Consider the following 20681-nt stretch of genomic DNA (forward strand, 5'->3'; position numbering starts at 1 on the left):
CTACCTTTCTTCTCCTACCAATATAATTATTTTATTTAATAATCCTATTAAAATTCATTATATAAAAAATTACTTCAAGTAAATGTGACATTTATATTTATTATTATCCCAAATTTTTTTCTATAGCAATTAATTACGCCTCCATCTTTTTTTCACGTTCAAAAGTATCCTTTAAATCTATTTAAATGATTTTAAATATCCTGCAGAGCATAAAACATCAAAAAATTCAAATCTAAATTGTTCCTACTTAATTATTAATAAACATATGTTAAAATTTAAGAAAAACAATATGGCCACGTAACGATTCAAAATGGCTGAAGGATGACAACACGGTGCAATCAATTGACGGAAAAATCGAATGTTACGAAGACAAATTTGGAGGGAAAATGTCTCATATTCAGTATGTCGATGAGTTGGTCAAGGAGTATTTATTATTTCGAGGATTTAGTCAAACTCTTAAAGCCTTCGACAACGATTTAAAGACCGAGAAAGAAAAAGGTTTCAGGGTGAGGAACATCACAATATAAAATATGAAGAAAAATAAATTCAACAACAAATATCTCATTATTTGTATGCACTATCAATGAAAACAAATTAATATATTTTTACGGCACTTAAAATTCATTATTTAATATAAGAATTAATATCAATTTCATTGGTCAATGTTTAAATGCAATTTCAAAACAATTACTTTGAATGCATAACCTTTTACTTTAAAGTAAGAACATATGAACATTTAAAAGGAACATTCATTTATAAGTAACTTGAATAAATAATATAAGTTAAAAAATATTAATTCGTTATTCATTCTGTTTTTTATTTTTGTTTTAATAGGTTGATAAAATAGTTGACCAACTGATGCAATATATATTTACATATGATTTAACATCTTTGAGAGAATTATGGGGACACTTGGACATTAGATTGTTTTCTCGTTTAGAGAATCACTTTACTCCAGCGATAAGAAAATTAGAGAACGCTGTATTAAAAATGTATCTGGTTAATGCTGCTGTAAATAATAAATTGGATCGTATTCAAGAATTTTTTTCTAAAATGGCACCGGAATTGCAAGGACATTCAGAATGGAAAGAATGGTTTGGTACGATATAAATATTTTAATAATGATCAATTTATCAATGAATATATATAAATTCATATATAAATACATTAATATCATTTAATCTTGCAGCATTACCGTTCATTAAAAATCCAGAAGACAATCCAATTTATTCGGTACATTTTAGCAGACAATGGCAAGACACTATGGTGGTTTCTTTACACAATTTTCTTGCTACTATCTTTCAAGTAGGTAAATTTCAAGTTTTCTAATATAAGTGTCGTTAATTGATGAATTAACATATGTTATTTATGTAATTAATTAAATGTCTACAGTGTATGCCGCAACCAACATTATTAACGATAGATGAAGATACTAATAAGTTAAAACGCTTGCAAGAAGAGAATGAAGCACTGAGACAGAAATTGAATGAACCTATTAAAATAGAAACAATTGCAGATGTAAATCCGGGACCAGTACCGCAGTATCCGTCAATGGATGATGTTATGGATGATTTTTACATCATTGCTCAGTACATATTATTTGCTGACCTAGCACACATTAAATAATTAATTTATATATTAACGTTATATTTTTTGTTCTTTTTTTAGAGAATCTCCTTTAATGGAAAATCCTAAAACACTGAGGAGTTTAATAAAGAATATAGGAGGTGGTTCTAGTCCAATTTTAAATAGAAAATCTGCAACAAGTGTTAAGAAACATACAGAACCTGATATGACGTCTACTAAAAGAACGAACACTAAAGGAAGATTGAATTCGGTTACAAAAACTGAAGTAGTTGCTAAAAGGAGCATAAGTTGTGATTCTCGATTAACTAGTACTAGAAAAAGGGATTCGTCTATGGATACTACTCTTGAAAGAAAAACTAAAGAGAAAATGGAGTCAACTTACATTTTATTAAGTCAGGTTAATTAATTAATAAATTATTCAGTGATTTATATATTATCATGTTATTGATAATTATTTGTATGTTATGTAAAAATATTTTTCAGGAGGAATATACAGAACATAAAGCATCCATTATTCAATGTAAAAGCAACGCGAGCGGTTCGTACGTGGCAACGGGTGATATCGATGGTGTTATCAAAGTATGGACACCAATTCCGTCACCAAAGTACGTATTTATTTACATACTAGTTAACAATATTAATCTTACATTATGTATTACAATTTTTTAAATTGTTTCTTTTTTATTTCTTTAACTAGAACCGTGACGACATTCACCTCACCTGTGACAAACACGAATAAGGCTATAACTGCATTAGATTGGATAGCCAAAAATGAACGTTACTTTTTACATGGCGACAATAATGGATTAATCCAGTTACACGATACACGTGATTGTAAAACACTTTGGGAAATACAACACGAAGGATCAAAGATTATAACATTACTTTGCAATCCAACTGATTCTACATTCGTATGCTCGGTGACTGATTCTACGGAAAACAAATTACTTTTATACGACATTAAGTCAAAGAAACTAGAAAGAATTTTACCTACAGAACAAAATGTAATTGCTTTGTGTTCAGCGTTTAATCATAATGGACAATTGCTAATCACAGGAATGTCTAATGGCAATATATTGATACACGATTTTAGACAAAATGAAATAATCAGTAATTTTAGTTTTCATTCGAGCGCAGTCATCGATATTGAATTGATCAATGATTTTAATAATTTTTGTACGCGAACCCAAGATGGAAAATTATGTCAAAGAAGTTTAAATCATTCAGGAAAGATTTTATGGGAGAGTAAAATTAAAATAGAAAACAATGCTTATCATGGCAAATTATTTACCTTCGATCAAAGCGGAAATTATATGTTACTTTGTACGCAAAACGGTGGTAACATATACAAAGTAAGCCATAAATTTATAAACGATATGTAATATAAAATTAACATTTCAATTTGAAGTTATTAAAAATATTTTATACATTACAGACACCACCTAGTATGCAAACAAAAGTTTTAGAACTTGGTGGACATAAAGGAACATTGTGTTGTGACTGGTCCAGTGCTAATCAATCTGGCACATGTATTACCGGTGGTGCGGAAGGAAAAGCAAGAGTATCGACATTACTATCACCATGATACAGAAATAAAATTAGTATATGTGTGAATTCGTGAGCGGATAAATGATTAATTGGAAAAGAAAAAAATTAACAGAAGAGAGCAATTATGTAGATATTCATTTTGTTTATATGTAATTTATATTCCTTACTAATTTTAAATCTAATTATAGTATTAAAATATATAAATAATATATATAAATATATATACATACTATAATATATCACAAATATAGAAAATATTAGTAGGAAAGTCGAATTATTTCATAAAAAGTACAATTCAATACCAATGTATCATTTTCCTTTAGTATAATATATCTAATAATATTTATAATAGTATTTTATTTTTTAAAACATAATTAACTCATTGGTAGGATGATCAAAATCAGAAAATGACTTATTAATAATATAAAAATGTAAAATGTGATCTTATATAAGTTTAGTGTTAATAGGAAACCAAAAAAAAAAGAAAAAAAACATAATATGTACAGAAAACAAATGTCAAAGTCAATAAATGCAAGTCAATTTTAATACGAATGTTACCCGAGTATTATTTCAGTCATCCGTTTATTTATAAAATACTATTACTTTTATTGAACAAAAAAAAAAACATAATAAATTCTTTAAAGTCTTACCTCCTTTACCAGTACAAGTTTTAACAAGAAAGGAATTTTAAATGAGGTGGATGTACTGACCAACGATGGAATGGTCCTGTCATATCTAATTGCGGTGACCAATATCTTCTAAGAGCTTCATTTATTTCGGCTGGTGTTATCGGCTTGGCGGCTGTAGTACCCTAAATACATTTAAAATATTTGTTATACTCGCATTCATATATATATATGTGAAATTTGTATTATTATTATTATTTCCATAACCTTTCCATGCAAAAATGGCTTATATGTATCCTGATTAACATAATGAAGTTTAAGACGATCAATGGCATCTCCATAAATTTTTGTTTGATCTTGTCGTACTAGAAAAACAAGATCAACAATTTGTGCAACTGTTTCGTATGCTAAATATCCTAAAATTACATAGCCTTCTTTGGATATTGTGATTTCACCTGTTGATATTATAAATTATATTAATATATAGATGGAAAATAAGTTCTTTATATGTTAGGAAATGTGTTAATGTATAATATTATGGAAGAAAAATTCATTACTATCCACACAAATCCACTCATTAAATTTATGACGATTCTTGTTTGTGAATGATGCATTACGTGCATTACTAAATTTAATATAACGAAATTCATCCATTTCAAGTGACATCATTTCGGCACGAACACATCTGTTTAATTTAATTTCATCTATAACAGATTTATTTTCCAAAAGTTCTCCGGTATTGTCTATCATTTTAAGAAATTCTCGATATGCCATCTTTGGTTTATAATTCTTTGCTTGTTCGATGTCTACAATATCATCTGAATCATCGCCTTTCACAACTTTATAGACTGAATTTTTCAACCGTTTCATTTCTGTAAAATGGAAAATAATAGCACTAATGGTTTCAATTAAATATTACATACTATATCAGATATAAATAAGTATTAACTATAGTATACACCTAAATATTTAATTAATCGCTGTAATTTAACTTTATCTTTGCGTAACAAAAATATAAAATCTTCTGCTCCAACAACATTAGACTTCTTCAATACTCCTCGTCTTTCAGCATTTTCACATGCTTTCCTTACAATTGCTCTCATTTGATGTAATACAACTTCTTCTATTATTTTTGCTGATTCTTTTAATGGGTTACTACAATCACCAAATCCATGCATCATTTGTCGAATTTCTATAATTATAAAATAATTAAAATTAATTGCAGTTTTTTAACAATATAGGATAACATAATTTTTTTTATTATAAGTACAGAGTAGTATGTTATCCATATATATGTTTAACCTATAAAGATTAATTTACAAACCATTTATAAAATTATTTGAATCAGATCTATAATAACGATTGGTAGATTTGGAATCAGAGAGAGAGGATGCCTCTCCCCCCGCCATTATCTAATAATTTAATAATTATTTAGTTTAACTAATATTACTCGAAATACTTATAATTTCAACAATGATATAGAAAAACCACAATTTAAATACACAAAACATGAATGTTGTTAGTGAGACTACATTACCCAATAAATAATCAATAATTTACAGTTACCAATCAAATATTATCAACCGAGAGTCGGTAATAGTAGATTTTTATAATTTATTTTACTCTACGTCGATAATACTTTATATTACGGTTACCGATGATCAATATTATTAAAGGTAGAAAACTGTAATTGCCGACTGTCGATATTTTCCAAAGTAGGAAACTACCGTTACTGACGGTATGTAAGATAATGGTAGATCACTACTATTACCGATATCGCCTTAACCGGCCTGCCACTAAAGTGGCTTTTGCGAATATTTTTTCCAGGTCGATGAGCCACTATAATGGCTTCTGCGTATTTTTTTTCCAGGTTTGTGCTGAGATTATATATGAGTTATATTTATATATATATATGATTCGACACACAGAAATTCGGTAAAAATATAACTGAAAATAAATATATATAATTACATTTACAATTGTTTTGTTGCATTAAATAAATAAATAGTAATAAATATAAATAACTTATGAGCCATTAATAATTGAAATTATAATACCTATAATTTATACATTGCATGAATGCATCATATAAAAATGTTTCTATTCTGTTTGTAAAATATCTTCTATATCTGCTTCTAAGTTAGAATCATTAGTAATTAGTAATGTCTTTCTTGATTCTGTACTATTTGATTCTTTCTTTTGTAAATTTCTAGGTGTAGGCATTGGAAATTTGGTACCGTTAACTTTAGAATTTCCTACCAATTTAGGACTTAAATTTTCTAAACTTGAATTACTAATACTGACTGAACTTAAATAAGGATCTTGTACATTTTTATTATCCTGGGTCTCTTCCTTTTCATTATCCTTTAAAATTAAAGTTGATGGAAACATTGCTTCAATAGATCCAACAGGCTTCTTTCTGGATATAGACAGCTTAAAAAGAAATATATTATTTGAATAAATATTTAGATAAATTTTGTAGTAAACATTTAATTATTAGTAGTAGGATTATTCCTAGATTACCTGTTTTTCTATTTTTCTAGAAATTTCTGCTATTTTTTCAGCTTGCGTCGTCTTCAATATAATATTATCAACACTAGAAGATTTCCGTTTTTGAATTGCTTGTACCTTTTCATCGGAAATGCTTTCAACAAAAATAAAAGTAAAATATTATAACAACATGTACTTGTAGTAAATAATAATTAATAATCTATCGTAATAAAATACCTTGAAATATTCCAATCGCTATCATTTAGTTCTGTTTGCTGAGATGAAGATGATAATTCTTTATCGTTCTTATCCTTGAGATTAAAAAATACTTTCTTTTTAGTCGAACTACCAACTGATACTGTTGTTGATTTTAATGCACCCTTATTGTTTTTCGGTGAAATAATAAAACTTTGTGTTTTCGCTTCTTGCATCTTTGTTAAACCAGTTGAGTCGTTTCGCTTTGGTGTAGATGTCTTCTGAAGTTCCCCATTCATAAATGTTATTATATTTGAAGAAGTTTCTTCTTCCGTTTCGTTTTTTTCATTTCCATGCAGATCTGTCACAGACATTGTACTGTTCTGTGAGTTAAAAAACTTTGAAAATATTTCATTTTGATTAATTTCACTATTCTCCTTGTTGTCAACATTTTCATTCTCTTTCGGTACAATCGAAGACTTTCTTGGAATTTTAAATGTATCACGCGTGCTTAAATTTTTATACTCCTCGTCTTCTAAATCCATTTGTACTTTTTTTGGTGATATATCTAAAAAATTATAAAGAAAATATTAAATTATTCTATGTATACAAACATAAAGGACATTAAATTTATACTAACAAGAATTTTTTGGTATGTTGAATGTTTTCATAGCTTTCGACTTAACATTAGTTACAAGTATATCTAATGGTGATTTTTTAACTGACTTGGATTGATGAGATATGTTACTTTTAACAGAAATTCTGCGAAGAACTTCCTTAAGTATGTTATGCTTTATTTCATTATATTTAAGATGTTTCTGTAAATATAAAAATAATCATTAAATTTGTTAAACAAGAATATATACTTTTGATTTAATATTAAATTTACCTTAGAATAAATACTTTGATGATGTCGAATAATTTTCATTTTTTGTTTATACGATGCTTCAGGTATCTCATTCCATTCTGGATCTATTCCTAGATCACGTAATTTTTGGTGAAACGTTTCTAGTATATCTTTTTTTAATTTTCCAAGAGAAAAGCTATCCTTTTGAGAAGTCTTCATCGATTTAGGTAAAGAAGATATTACTTCATTTTTATTCGATGATACAATGTTTTTTTTAACACTGATAGCTTCTGAATCACTTTCCGTTTCAGATTCTGTCGTAGTATAGCTTGATGTTGCAGAACTTATAGCTTTGGTATCAAGGAAACTTTCATTAGACGCTTTATTATTTTCTACATTAATTCTACTAACTTTAGAATCAATGTTTTCTAAACTTGACTCCATAGATTCATTGTTATCATTATTATTTAAAATACTTGGAATACTATCGCTATTGGAATGAATCTTAATAGAATCATTTTTGGAATGTTTTTGTAAAAGTTTTGATTTACGATTCATCTGATTTTCATTTTTTAATTGAGATACATTGACTACGTGGGGACTTTTTAAAGATTTATCAGCATCTTTTGTTTCATGATAATTTTGTGAAATTTTTGGTACTGATAATAATGATTCAATTTTTGATTTTTGCTTTAATACACTATCTGCATTTTCAATATTAATTTTTTCTCCAGCGCCATATTCTGTAATTTTCGTATTTAGAAAATCCGTATTTTTACTATATTGTACCATAGGTGTTACAATATTATCTGTCTTTTTATTAGTATTAAAATATTTATTTACATCCGTTTGTATTAATGAATTTTGTAAACCATGAGACAACGAACTAAGCTGTTTACTTTGTTCTATTAAAATATTCGATTGATCTTTAGATTGTTTTTCTAAGGCATTAACTTTAAATTCGTATTCGGCTTTAATAAATTCCGCTGCCTGTTTCGTTGATTTTAATTCCATTGTTATTTTTTCGATATCTAAATGATGCTGACGATCCATCTGTTGTATTTTAGATCTCCAATAATCCTCTTGCGTTTTAAGTTTGTCCTGCATTTTTTCTATATCTGGAGTAAGCTAAAAATGATATAATATAATATTTAACACATGCATGGAATTTAAATATATTATTTATATTTCTATATATACCTTTTCAAGAAGTTGATTTCTTAATCTTTCTATTTCTTTTTCTTGTTGACTTACTAATAATTTAACATTTATTTCAGGTACATTGCTATGTATTTTATGAGGGCTTTCATTTCTATGCCTTAAATTCTGTAAAAAATATAAGTTTTACAATTAATAGATTTTAACAAATGTTTAAATATGTTACTTATATAAATAATTATTTCAAACCTACATTGATTTCTGCTAAAAGTAAACTTTTCAAATCGTTTATTTCTTCATTATTTTTTATTTGTTGTTTTTCTATTAAATCATATTTATTTACATTATATCTAATACTATCATTTTCACTTTCGTTTTCTTTATCTTTGTTATCTATTTTAATACTATTCGATATTTTATCCGATTCATTTCTTATTACTTTTTCAGCTCGATTAAGTCGTTCTTTTAACATTTTTATTTCGTTATGCAATTTTTCAGTCTCGGTTTTATAATGATCGTGTACAGGTGATGTTTCCGTAGATAAATCAATCATATATGAATGACGACGAGTTATATGCGCTTTAACGAATGTATTTGAAATAAATGACTTAGGACAATGCGGACACTACAAATAAAATAAAATGTATTAGTAAAATTAATAATTTCTTAATGTAACAATATTATATAAAATTAACAAATTTATTACTTTATGTATTTCGCCATTAGAATCTCCAATTTTTGTTTCAATCATTCTACTCCTTTCTTTATTTTTATCTTTTAAGTTTTTTATTATTTCTTCCAGAGCGTTCATTTCTTTTCTAAGCTTATGATTATCTTCGATTTTCAATTTCAACTCATCCTTCAATATTATTACGCTTTGATCTAAATACTGTTTACAATAAAGCAAATATTCTACAGCTAATTGTGCAAGGCGAAATACTTTAACGAAATTAGAATCTAATATTTTTAAATCGTATTCATTTTCCAAATTATAATTAATAACGTTATTAATATTTTCATCTACGGTTACAAAATCTCTTTCTATTATTACTCTGTCTATGTCGATGGAACCTAAAATGTAAGCTTAATGATAGCATAAATGAATACAAGAGTTATTGTTAAGAAAAATGCAATTATTAACATACCTATACGATTCCAATCAACATGAATCCTAGATCTATGCGTATTGAAATGAAAACCTGATTCTTTGGCAAGTTTTGGAAAATTGTGACACCACTTGGTACCAATATGAAATGAAAATGCCATTGCTCTATTTACAACTATACTTTCATTAACACATTAAATCTTGATACACTTTATATATTTAACTATAATATATTTATTGAATAACATAATCCACACAAAATTATATAAAATAGTGTAACTTATAATATCAAGTTTTTTAATTATTAACATATTCAAGATATTTAAATATATATATGTATGTATGATTATACAATAAATCTTTTGGATTTATAAACTAATATATCTTTTGTAATCCATACTATGTAAGTAATGTAAACAAATTTAAATACATAAAAATCATTAGGTTATCTTTGACAGGTGTCTCATGAAAAAGTGCCATCTGTTGGTTGCCGCGCGAACAAAATATCAATTTAAAAAAAAGTGCAACAGATTATTAATTATTTATTTTTTTGCACATTTACACTGTACTCGACAATTAAAATTATTAGAAGTATCTGTATGCATACTTTAAATATTTGTTTCATACATGCATATATATTTCATTTTTTAAGAAATTATTTGATAAATCTAAATGTTTTATTTGTTTTTTTTTTTTTTTAAATACAATGTGTCAGAAGGACCAAAAGAAAGTGAATAATAATTAGACATGTAAATAAATTTAGATTAAATTTAGCACAGCCATTCGCCCGGTAGTACTTGCGTTACATAATTTATAATTAGATTTAAATAAATCGCAAGTAATACCGACCCAGGTCTCACCGCGAGGAGGTTGCTGTGTTCGGAGACCCCCGGGCTAAGACTCTACTTCTACATTTATTTTTTTAATTAATTTAATTCATTGGTAATATATAAGAAAGAAATTTCAAAAAATGCAACACGGAAAACGAGTCACAAATTTTTTCATCCAACTTATTATTTAAATTGGATGAAAAATCATGAACATCGTTTTAAATCGACCTCCTACCTACCCGATTTACATTCCTAAATTAACGCAAACATGCAAACGCTTTAACATTCATTCGGTTTAACTTAAAATATATAACGCAAATTCTATTCAACAAACGCAAGAATGTAAACGTTTTGATTTACATTCGATTGAAACTAACAATGTAACAACACGCAAGTTGTTACAATACGAACGCACGCATTGAGTATTATTTTAATAATAAAAATAATACGCATTGTTATATAAAAAATATCTCTAATATTTTAATCTTACTCAAAATTAAAATATATTTATTAAATTTATATGTTAATATTTCGTAAGATTAAAATAATTTTAAAAATTCTTGTTGCATTACTCATTTTATTTTCGTATCATACATCAATAATCTATCTTATCATCTAATATATAATCTACGATTAATCCTCTTCAGATGCTATTAACAATATTGCTACCTGTAAATAGAAACAATCTGAAAAAAAATTATAATTAAACAGGAATCGATGAAAATCAGCAGCAACCAGTGAAGATGTCCTGACAATAAATGCATAATTAAAATATTAAACAAATACCAACAAAATTGTTCACACACATACACACACACACACATATATTCATACATTCAGACACAAATACCAACACCACTATTACTACGAGAATAATTGAATTTTGCTAATATCGATTGGAATTAAATCTTGCCAATATCATCGATGATCCTGAAACAAAAATTAATTTTTTTAATTACTCAGAAAAATATCTTGAATGAATAAAAAAAAAGTACGGATACTTCGTCTTCTGACTTCTTATTTTTTATAATACTAATTCTTCGTTCCAGTTCTTAATAAAAAAATTTATTTTTATCTATTTCCATGATTCTTCTACCTTCATTTTTGTTGATTGGAAAATTGTTAAATCCTGGAACATAAATTAATTTTATATTAGTACATATAACTCTCTCTTGTACATAAATTTTTATTAATTTATTTTTATATTATAAATGATAGTATTACAAACCTTGGGACATGATTATAGACATAGTTGTAAATATGTTGTAGATAGGAGCTTGAAAAAAGTACTTTCTGTAACAAAAAACTAGATAAAAAGGGCATGTGTGGGAAAATGAAATTCAAGTTACAATCCGCGATCAAAATTTTTTAATTTGCATTATTTAATAAATAATGAAACTTAAAAAAATGAATTTAAATGACTGAGAAGCAATCATTATAAAATTTTGAATTCTCGATGCATTAGAAAATGTGTTCTACATTTAAACAGAAGTGAATATAAAAAAATCCATGATCTATATTTTATTCTTTTTTTAATATACAAATGTATAAATTGAAAAATATTTCAATTCCGTAGAAAATTGATTAATACAATTACAAATACACATAAGAAATTATTCAAGACATGTTATGAAAAACTTAAATAATTGTGAATATTTCACAATATTTAAAAATTAATTAATATCGCGTTTAAAGGAAAAAAAAAATATTGCACCTTGCGTCGTATTACAAAATGCATACGCAATTATGCATATCGCCATAACAATAACCATAACGAGATCAAATCTACATTTGATCGATAGATTACATAAATTTTTTATTTAATAACATTTATATTAACGCGAAGTATGCAGTTACATCGAGTGTCTGATGTACATATTACACCAGTTAAATATATACAAGACACTTTTTTATATTTAGTAAACTATAAAAAAACAAAAAATAGTAATACAATTTCACAATTTTCGAAGCACATATTTTAAATGAATATGAATTAAAGTATATCAATGCAATATGAAATCTTAAAAGAAGAAAAAATTTAAATTCAATATACAAAAATATTAATTGAACAGTGAAATAATATTGATAATTAATTAATTGCTATTGCTTGCTTTAACAGATTCTAGGCTAATCAAGTCTCATAGATTATTAACCGGAATAATGGGAGTAATTTTTAATTTTAATAAGTGGTGCAACCTTACATCGCAGTTCTGCCCCAAATGTGGCAGGTACTCATATACGTTTTTTATGATTATAAAAAATAAAAAAAATAAAATAGTTGGGTAAGATTATTCCAAGTTAAAATCTACAAGCTTGATCATCCCCAGGTGCATTTACAATCCCGTATACAAGCCTGGGGTCCCTGTTCTCAACTTATTCATAATAATCCACACTCTCTCGAGAGAGTGTGGGACAGCCTTTTAATTCGGTTTATTTGTATATCAAGATTTATGCATTTTTATTCATATAATATAATTTCTTCTATTATAAATCTCTGTGTAAAAATATTTCAATGATTTTTATATCATCTCTCTTTGGTTTCCTTTCTTTGGTTTCCTCTCTTTGGTTTCCTCTCTCAAAAAACTTTTATTTATATATATTTATTAAAAATACTTTCTTTAAATATTTCTTATGCAAAGTTGATATTTATTTGTTAATAATTTTAGAATCAAAATGCACACTCTTGACATATTTATATGCACTCGCATGTGCTGGCTGTACTTTCGTGTATTTTCATTCGCTTAGCAAGACTTATACGTTTCTAATCAGAATGATTCAAAATAGCTTTTCATTTTAATTTGCACTATTTAATTATTATATATAGATTATATACAAAATGAAATTTTCTAATTATTATTAGATAAATTTCTTTGGTTAAAAAAAAATAATATGAAGATTGAAATATTAAAAATATTTATTTATTAAATACTTTCATCAGTGCACTTATTCATTCATTTTTGATCATTCTGAATGAGAAATGTATATTCTTACCATATTTTCATCTGCATTTAGCAGGTATGTTCGACTGCATTTAGCAGTTATGTTCATCTGCGTTTAGCAGGTATGTTTGTACTTACTGCGATTTTCGTATGCACTTTTCAGTGCAGGCAAGCCTTTTAAATTGTTTCATTTATGTACCAAAACTATACATTTTTATTCCAAAAAAATTATTATTCTACTTTTATATATAATAAATAAAAACGTATATATTAAAAAAATTGTTTTCATATTACTCATTATTTCTCCTCCATATATCTCTTGTAAAATCTTTCTTTAAATATTTGTGTATAGTAAAAATAGTTTCTCCCACTCTCTCTTATGAACTTATTAACTTTTTCACTTGATATTTATTTATAAATAATTTTGGAATGAAAATATATATTCCGGACATATTAATATGCACTTATGAGTGCTGGCAGCCAGCATAATTATATTCATCTGCATTTAGCAGGTATGTTCGATTGCATTTAGCAATTATATTTATCTGCATTTAGCAGGTGTGTTTGTACTTACTGCGATTTTTGGTATGTTTGTACTTACTGCGATTTTTGGTACGTTCGATTGCATTTAGCAATTATATTTATCTGCATTTAGCAGGTGTGTTTGTATTTACTGCGATTTTCGTATGCACTTTTAAAGTGCAGGCAAGCCTTTTAAATTGTTTCATTTATGTACCAAAACTATACATTTTTATTCCAAAAAAATAATTACTCTACTTTTATATATAATAAATAAAAAAATATATTAAAATTGTGTTTTCATACTACTCATTATTTCTCCTCCATAGATCTCTTGTAAAATCTTTCTTCAAATATTTGTGTATAGTAAAAATAGTTTCTCCCACTCTCTCTTATGTACTTATTAACTCTTTCATTTGATATTTATTTATAAATAATTTTGGAATGAAAATGTATATTCCGGACATATTAATATCCACTTATGAGTGCTGACTGCCATTTGTTTTATTTCATTTATTTAGCAAGACATATACGTTTCTAATCAGAATGATTCAAAATACCTTCTCATTAATTTGCACTATGTAAATATAAATCAATTATTATATATAGATTATATATAAAATGAAATTTTCTAATTATTATTAGATAAATTTCTTTGGTTTAAAAAAAAATAATATGAAGATTGAAATATTAAAAATATTTATTTATTAAGTACTTTTATCACTGCATTTATTCGTTTATTTTTTATCATTCTGAATGAGAAATGTATATTCTTACTGTATGTTCATCTGCATTTAGCAGGAATTTCCATCTGCATTAAGCAGGTATGTTTGTACTTACTGCGATTTTCATATGCACTTTTCAGTGCAGGCATGTACTTACTGCGATTTTCATATGCACTTTTCAGTGCTGTCATGTACTTACTGCGATTTTCATATGCACTTTTCAGTGCTGTCATGTACTTACTGCGATTTTCATATGCACTCTTCAGTGCATTTAATCAGAATGATTCAAATTTGTTTTATTTAATTTGTTACTATTTAAAATAAAAATCGACTAATATATATTCAAGTAAAAAAATCTGCAATTAAGGTAAGAAACTATGTGAAGCAAAATGGAAACAGGGAATCTTGTAACTTTTTGAATGCAATAAAAGATATAGTATATTATATTACATATATTTAATAAATTATTATATTTTATATTAGAAAAAAATTTAAAAATAAATTTAAATGATATTAAAATATTTAAAATATTTATTCATTATATACTTTGATAAATGTGATTATTAATTCAATTTGAATCATTCAGAATGATGAAACCTTTATTGTGTTGTCCTTATCTGCGTGTTTGAATGCAGATAATATCCTCTTCTTTTATCGTTGTATCCAAATGCACTCTTTTGTGCAAGCTGCAGCAATCCATGGATGTCCACACAATTTAATCGTACGTGACTCTAATTTAATGTAAAACATCAAAGACAAAACTCTAATTTATATACTTAAAAAATGCAATGACTCGACTTTTAATTTAATTTAATAGGAAAACTGCAATGACTCGACTTGTAATTTAATTTAATTAGGAAAACTGCAATGACTCGACTTTTAATCTAATTTAATAAGAAAATTGCAATGATTCGATTTTTAATTTAATTCGACAAGAAAACTGCAATGACTCGACTATTAATTCAACAAGAAAACTGCAATGACTCGACTTTTAATTAGATAAGAAAAATGCAATGACTCTATTAATTAAAAAAAAAATAGCAAAATCTAGATTCTAGTATTTAAAAGATTTTAATTTTTCACGAACGCGAGTGTGGAATAGCGTTGGGAGATGGAATGGTCCATCATCTCCATTCAGGAACAACTTATAACAAATACTACTACGAGCATAAGTGACAACGTGATAAAGGGGTAGACAAAGGGATTTTGATATGACCACGAATCATTGATCAAAGGGTTATCAAAGATATCCTTTGAAAAATAACTCGTAGTCGAATAGTTGCCCACTTGATACCACAATTTGTGGGGGCCTCTTCGGCATTTTGCCTCTTCTTTGCTTCGTGCCCTGACCACTGCAATGGAGCATTCCCTACGTGCGACGCAAGAAAAGAATTACGTGTCAAAAAACGCCCTACCGTTTGAAACAAAACATTCACAAAAATTGGCACATTTCAGTGGATTATATCAAAAGAATGAAATCGTCCCTGAGCTAAACCGACCTAATCCCGACCTGTTCTCACCATACGCGACAAGACTCAAACCCTCGTGTTTAATAAAACTTATTCTATTGTACGAGACGCATTTGATATTAAGCTGAAAGAAAATTGGGAAGGAATCAACACAGTTATTAGTAATTTTATTTCCGCAGGTTTTTACGCTGGTATTTTTTTTTTGTTTTTGTTTGTTTTTATTTTTGTTTTTATTCTTACTTAACCTAACGAGAGGTAAGAGCTTGCAACGTACAGTATCGATTTATTCTAAATAATATAACCACTGAAATATGACAAAGTTCATGAATGCATCATCCCAAACGCCACTGACGAATCCCAACACGCAAACTCAACTGCGTTCCTACCTGAGTGCGTCTCGATTTTTTCTAACACAAATTTTATTTACTTACTTATTTGTAAAAAAAAATTAAAAAAAAATAAATGTGTACAAGAGTGAAAAAATATTGAATTTATTCCGTAAAGTAATTATACTAGCCTGTGGACGATCAATGAACTCGAAAGAATTCACCGATCGTACGCAACTACACAAGCACATTTAATCGAATGCTCCAGCAGATATATTTTTTTCTGAATGATGAACCTATTACAAACTAGGATTAACACGTTGCACATTAAAGGTGAAAATGTTTCGATAAAAAGAAAAAATTACAACAATTGTAATAATCTCATTTTATTCGAATGGGTATATGTTATTTCTAACATTAAGAAATATATTGCTAAAAATCGCGAAGTGCAAGTGTTAATATACTTAAAAAACTAAGTATCAAAACTAATTCAAAATCCTTTGCTAAGTTCAAAAGATATTGGGTGATCTATCTAATGTTCTCATTGGTTGCAAAGTATTTTTGAACTGCTTGATACAATCATCTTAACTTAATGCATAGTATCAGCAAAAAAATGGAAAGAAAAGGAATAATGAAAAGTGTACAAAATTTGCTGACACTTAGCCGAAACCCCGGAGGCAGGAATGTCCACCCTGAATGGAAGCAAACCTTTTGCCGTACCCGGTCCTTACCTACTTAAAATTAAAGTTTACACATACACTCAGAAAAGTATGCTACCTGCCTGCCTATCAACCTATATTTAAAAGTGCAAACAGACACACCAACACAATCATTCCACGCTGGATCTGTTACTCACATACCACCAGGGTGCAAAAAACCTAAACTAGAGAGCATGCCCCGGGGCACCTCCGACACCCTAGTTCAACCACGTTTTCTAAACTTATATTCTAAAAGGTTACGTACCCCATGCTGTAATCGTCTGCCAAGGCTAGTGATTATTGCAATAATAACTAATGCAAAAATACTGGTACATACTAGTATATATCTGCATACTAATATGATACAAGTATTGTTAAATTTCCACAAATAAATGTGAAAACTCTACTACTCAAAACGATTCGGAAAAAAAAATGAGAAAAATTTAATATAAGTATAAAAATACAAGTACATATATCACACGTGACTGTACAAGTATTTATTTAAATATTGAATGATGTATTAATAAAAAACTTTCGCGAAACGATGTACAGTACACACTACCTGATACGCGCACACTGGTGTAAAGTACATCGTGCAATCACTAACACAATGACAGCCGCCAAAGGAGGAAAACTTAAAAACTAAAACCCATGCAAACTTTTTCTCACCCATACGTGTAACACCTGGGCAACACGCATCGATGAGAACGAAGAGAGCATAGGGGGGAGAAAAGGGGAATTAGTATATTAGGCTGAAAATCCTGATCTAATAAAACATAATTAACATACATGAAAAAACATTTTTATAAAAATTCATCTAAACGGATTAAGGACTCTACAAGTCATTTGGTGAATAATGACTTAAGCAAGTGAATGAAAAAAAAAAAAATACCCCATAAGAAACGTTTTATATTTGTTAATATATAACTGTTTCGAGGTAGTGCAGTGTAGAGTGATTCTAACGGTGACAAAAGATGGATATTTCTTAAAAACCTCGGACGACTCTTTCACTAAATGGCTGTTCTAATTAAAGAACTGGGTTTTAAACCACCACTTAATTGCCAGAATCTATCCGGTCGCGAATTTTGTTTGTCTTCTTGCTCATTTATTGATAATAATATCGAAGTATCGATATATTGAAGTAAATTACGATTTGAAAAACTAATCACGATTTGAAAAACTAATCACGATTTAAAAAAACTGATCATTATTGAAAATCTAATCACAATTGAAAAACTAATTACGAAGCAATGCATATAAAACAATTTTTATATGCTTTTTATTGGCACGAAATCGAGTAAATTAATGCTCGATTTCACCATTACTAACACGATTAAATACGTAAAGAAAAAAAAATAAGTACAATAATTAATTGCAATGTTAATTAAGTGAATTGAAACCGATGAAACAAGAAGACCCTGGCCTGATCTAAATAAATCACATGTATAAAAATCACATATATTGGGAATCACTCGTGAGCAAAATCAAAGATTTTACTCACGGTCGCTTATGCTCGTTTCGGACAAAACACATCTACGAATACAACCAGGAACCCGTGCCGATATTGGACCTTTCATCCTCGGCATGATGGATCACTGGAGGAACTTTAAATTTGTTCACTCACTCGTTACCAATTGTTACCATAAAAATAAAATAAAAAATGAAACTGAACAATTGGCAGTAGAAGTTCTGCGATGGCTCCAAAACACTCGTCCCCCTCGCTGTTGGTTGAACGATGTCGTGAAGTTGATTTAAATTGGATGAATTGTTAAATCGATGAATTGTTGAATCGATGAATCGATGAATCGTTGAATCGTTGAATCGTTGAATCGATGAATCGTTGAATCGTTGAATCGTTGAATCGTTGAATCGTTGAATCGATGAATCGTTGAATCGTTGAATCGTTGAATCGTTGAATCGTTGAATCGTTGAATCGATGAATCGATGAATTGATGAGTAAACTATAATTAAAAATACAAAATAAAATTAATTATGTTTCATATCATTCAAAAGATTTTTCATGAATGAAAAACATGAATAAAAACAATCATGATTTAAAAAATGAATGTATGAGAAGTAATAATTAAGATTAGAAAATAATACTAACCGTTGATTTATCCAGACGAAGCCCCAGGTTCGTTGATAAAGATGATCCAGAAGAAATAAAGATGTGAAGTTGATTTAAATTGGATGTATCGTTCAATCGTTGAATCGTTGAATTGATGAGTAATCTGTAATTAAAAATAAAAAATAAAATTAATTATGTTTCATATCATTCCAAAGATTTTTCATGAATGAAAAACATGAATAAAAACAATCATGATTTAAAAAATGAATGTATGAGAAGTAATAATTAAGATTAGAAAATAATACTAACCGTTGATTTATCCAGACGAAGCCCCAGGTTCGTTGATAAAGATGATCCAGAAGAAATAAAGATGTTAATTCACACTTTCGACCATGACAATATTTTAATCGAAACGCAAATCCTCTTCTACCGAATTGGCCGAAAGTGTGTTAATGATTCTAATCGCGTACCGAACAAATTGTTTTTTTAACAAGAATATTTTAACAAATTCTTGCATTGATTTTAAATATTACGATTGAATTACTTTTAAAGCAATCTATGCGATTGCATACAAAAAATGCAACATTTTTTAAAACGAACACTGATTCTAAGATTGCATTGCCCGCAATCGCAACTGAAGCTCTGAAAATCAAAGTTTAGTTAAAGCAAGTCGTAGCGTACTTCTGTTTATTTATTATGTTACTAATAAAAAATATATTAATCATTTTATAATTCAATTATTTAAACTACGTATTCCAAAAATTCTAGAATCGTGCTACTATTTTTTGTATGCTTTAATTATTAATAAAAAATATTATTCAAAAGATGCAACCACAAACTTGTAAGCTACATAAAAAAATATAAGATAAAATACAAACGAACAAATATCGCGTTGCATTCTATCTTTCAAAGAATAAATTTAATCGCGTTAGGGTTATTTTTACAGAAGTATGCTAATTGCGTTAATACCTATAGGAAAGAATAGATATAGCATTAATGTAAAACTAAACAAGGTACAATATTTATAAATAATCATTTGAACAATTAATTAGAATCGATTGAACGTGTCTTGAATTATTTATATGAATTTAATACCATAAGAAATAAAATGAATTTAAATGAATAAAATTTAAACAACAATTGCAACGCGTAATTAAATAATTAATTCAATAAATCATTTGATTGATATTATAAATAATTAACGAAACGAGAAGTTAAAATTTTCTAATGCACCGAACGTCAGCCATTGGCCCGACAGTGCTTACGTTGCACCATACAAATTCTATGGACACCGTAAGCAATATCGGTTACCGGATCTCACCACTGGGAGGTTGCTGCGTCGGAGATCCATTTGGAAATTAATGCATTTCTAAAATTAAAGAAAAGAAAAAAAGAAATATACTTGCACGTCTGTACGCAATTGTATGTACTACCATTGATTAGTATGATTTCCATGGAACGATGGTGAACGTCTTTTTGAAACGATGGGAAGAACGGGACCATTGCATACGTCTTTCTAAAACTATAAAAAGAATAAAAGATTATGGTAAA

At 27.8% G+C, this 20681-nt stretch overlaps 3 protein-coding genes and 1 long non-coding RNA gene across 6 annotated transcripts; 1 reads left to right on the top strand and 3 right to left on the bottom strand.

Moving 5' to 3' along the window:
* Positions 1-271: 271 nt before the first annotated feature.
* On the top strand, positions 272-3232 carry LOC122515111 (WD repeat-containing protein 91). Its single transcript, XM_043632311.1, has 8 exons — positions 272-506; positions 835-1099; positions 1190-1305; positions 1393-1589; positions 1669-1984; positions 2071-2192; positions 2285-2939; positions 3023-3232. The coding sequence occupies exons 1-8, from the start codon at positions 387-389 to the stop codon at positions 3170-3172; spliced, it is 1941 nt and encodes a 646-aa protein (XP_043488246.1). The 5' UTR covers positions 272-386; the 3' UTR covers positions 3173-3232.
* A 443-nt stretch (positions 3233-3675) lies between these two features.
* LOC122515159 (transcription initiation protein SPT3 homolog) lies at positions 3676-5637 on the bottom strand. Of its 2 annotated transcripts, none has more exons than XM_043632389.1 (5): positions 5533-5637; positions 4723-4953; positions 4319-4633; positions 4029-4216; positions 3676-3946 (listed from the first exon to the last, which is right to left on the bottom strand). In XM_043632389.1, the coding sequence occupies exons 2-5, from the start codon at positions 4940-4942 to the stop codon at positions 3806-3808; spliced, it is 864 nt and encodes a 287-aa protein (XP_043488324.1). In that variant the 5' UTR covers positions 4943-4953; positions 5533-5637; the 3' UTR covers positions 3676-3805. The 2 variants fall into 2 exon arrangements, with proteins under 2 accessions (XP_043488324.1, XP_043488323.1); XM_043632388.1 differs by lacking the exon at positions 5533-5637 and adding an exon at positions 5086-5320.
* On the bottom strand, positions 5637-10130 carry LOC122515158 (zinc finger protein Dzip1). Of its 2 annotated transcripts, XM_043632386.1 has the most exons (10): positions 9597-10130; positions 9158-9522; positions 8705-9076; positions 8494-8619; positions 7336-8421; positions 7087-7264; positions 6489-7014; positions 6285-6405; positions 5819-6194; positions 5637-5708 (listed from the first exon to the last, which is right to left on the bottom strand). In XM_043632386.1, the coding sequence occupies exons 1-9, from the start codon at positions 9715-9717 to the stop codon at positions 5862-5864; spliced, it is 3228 nt and encodes a 1075-aa protein (XP_043488321.1). In that variant the 5' UTR covers positions 9718-10130; the 3' UTR covers positions 5637-5708; positions 5819-5861. The 2 variants fall into 2 exon arrangements, with proteins under 2 accessions (XP_043488321.1, XP_043488322.1); XM_043632387.1 differs by lacking the exon at positions 5637-5708 and having other exon boundaries at positions 5804-6194.
* An 8851-nt stretch (positions 10131-18981) lies between these two features.
* LOC122515215 lies at positions 18982-19959 on the bottom strand. The gene is made up of 3 exons (XR_006303235.1): positions 19440-19959; positions 19170-19293; positions 18982-19023 (listed from the first exon to the last, which is right to left on the bottom strand). It is a non-coding gene; the product is annotated as an uncharacterized LOC122515215 (long non-coding RNA).
* Between the last annotated feature and the right edge of the window lie 722 nt (positions 19960-20681).

This window comes from Polistes fuscatus, unplaced genomic scaffold, assembly GCF_010416935.1.
Source record: "Polistes fuscatus isolate 324 unplaced genomic scaffold, CU_Pfus_HIC Scaffold17, whole genome shotgun sequence".
Classification (NCBI taxonomy): Eukaryota; Metazoa; Arthropoda; class Insecta; order Hymenoptera; family Vespidae; genus Polistes; species Polistes fuscatus.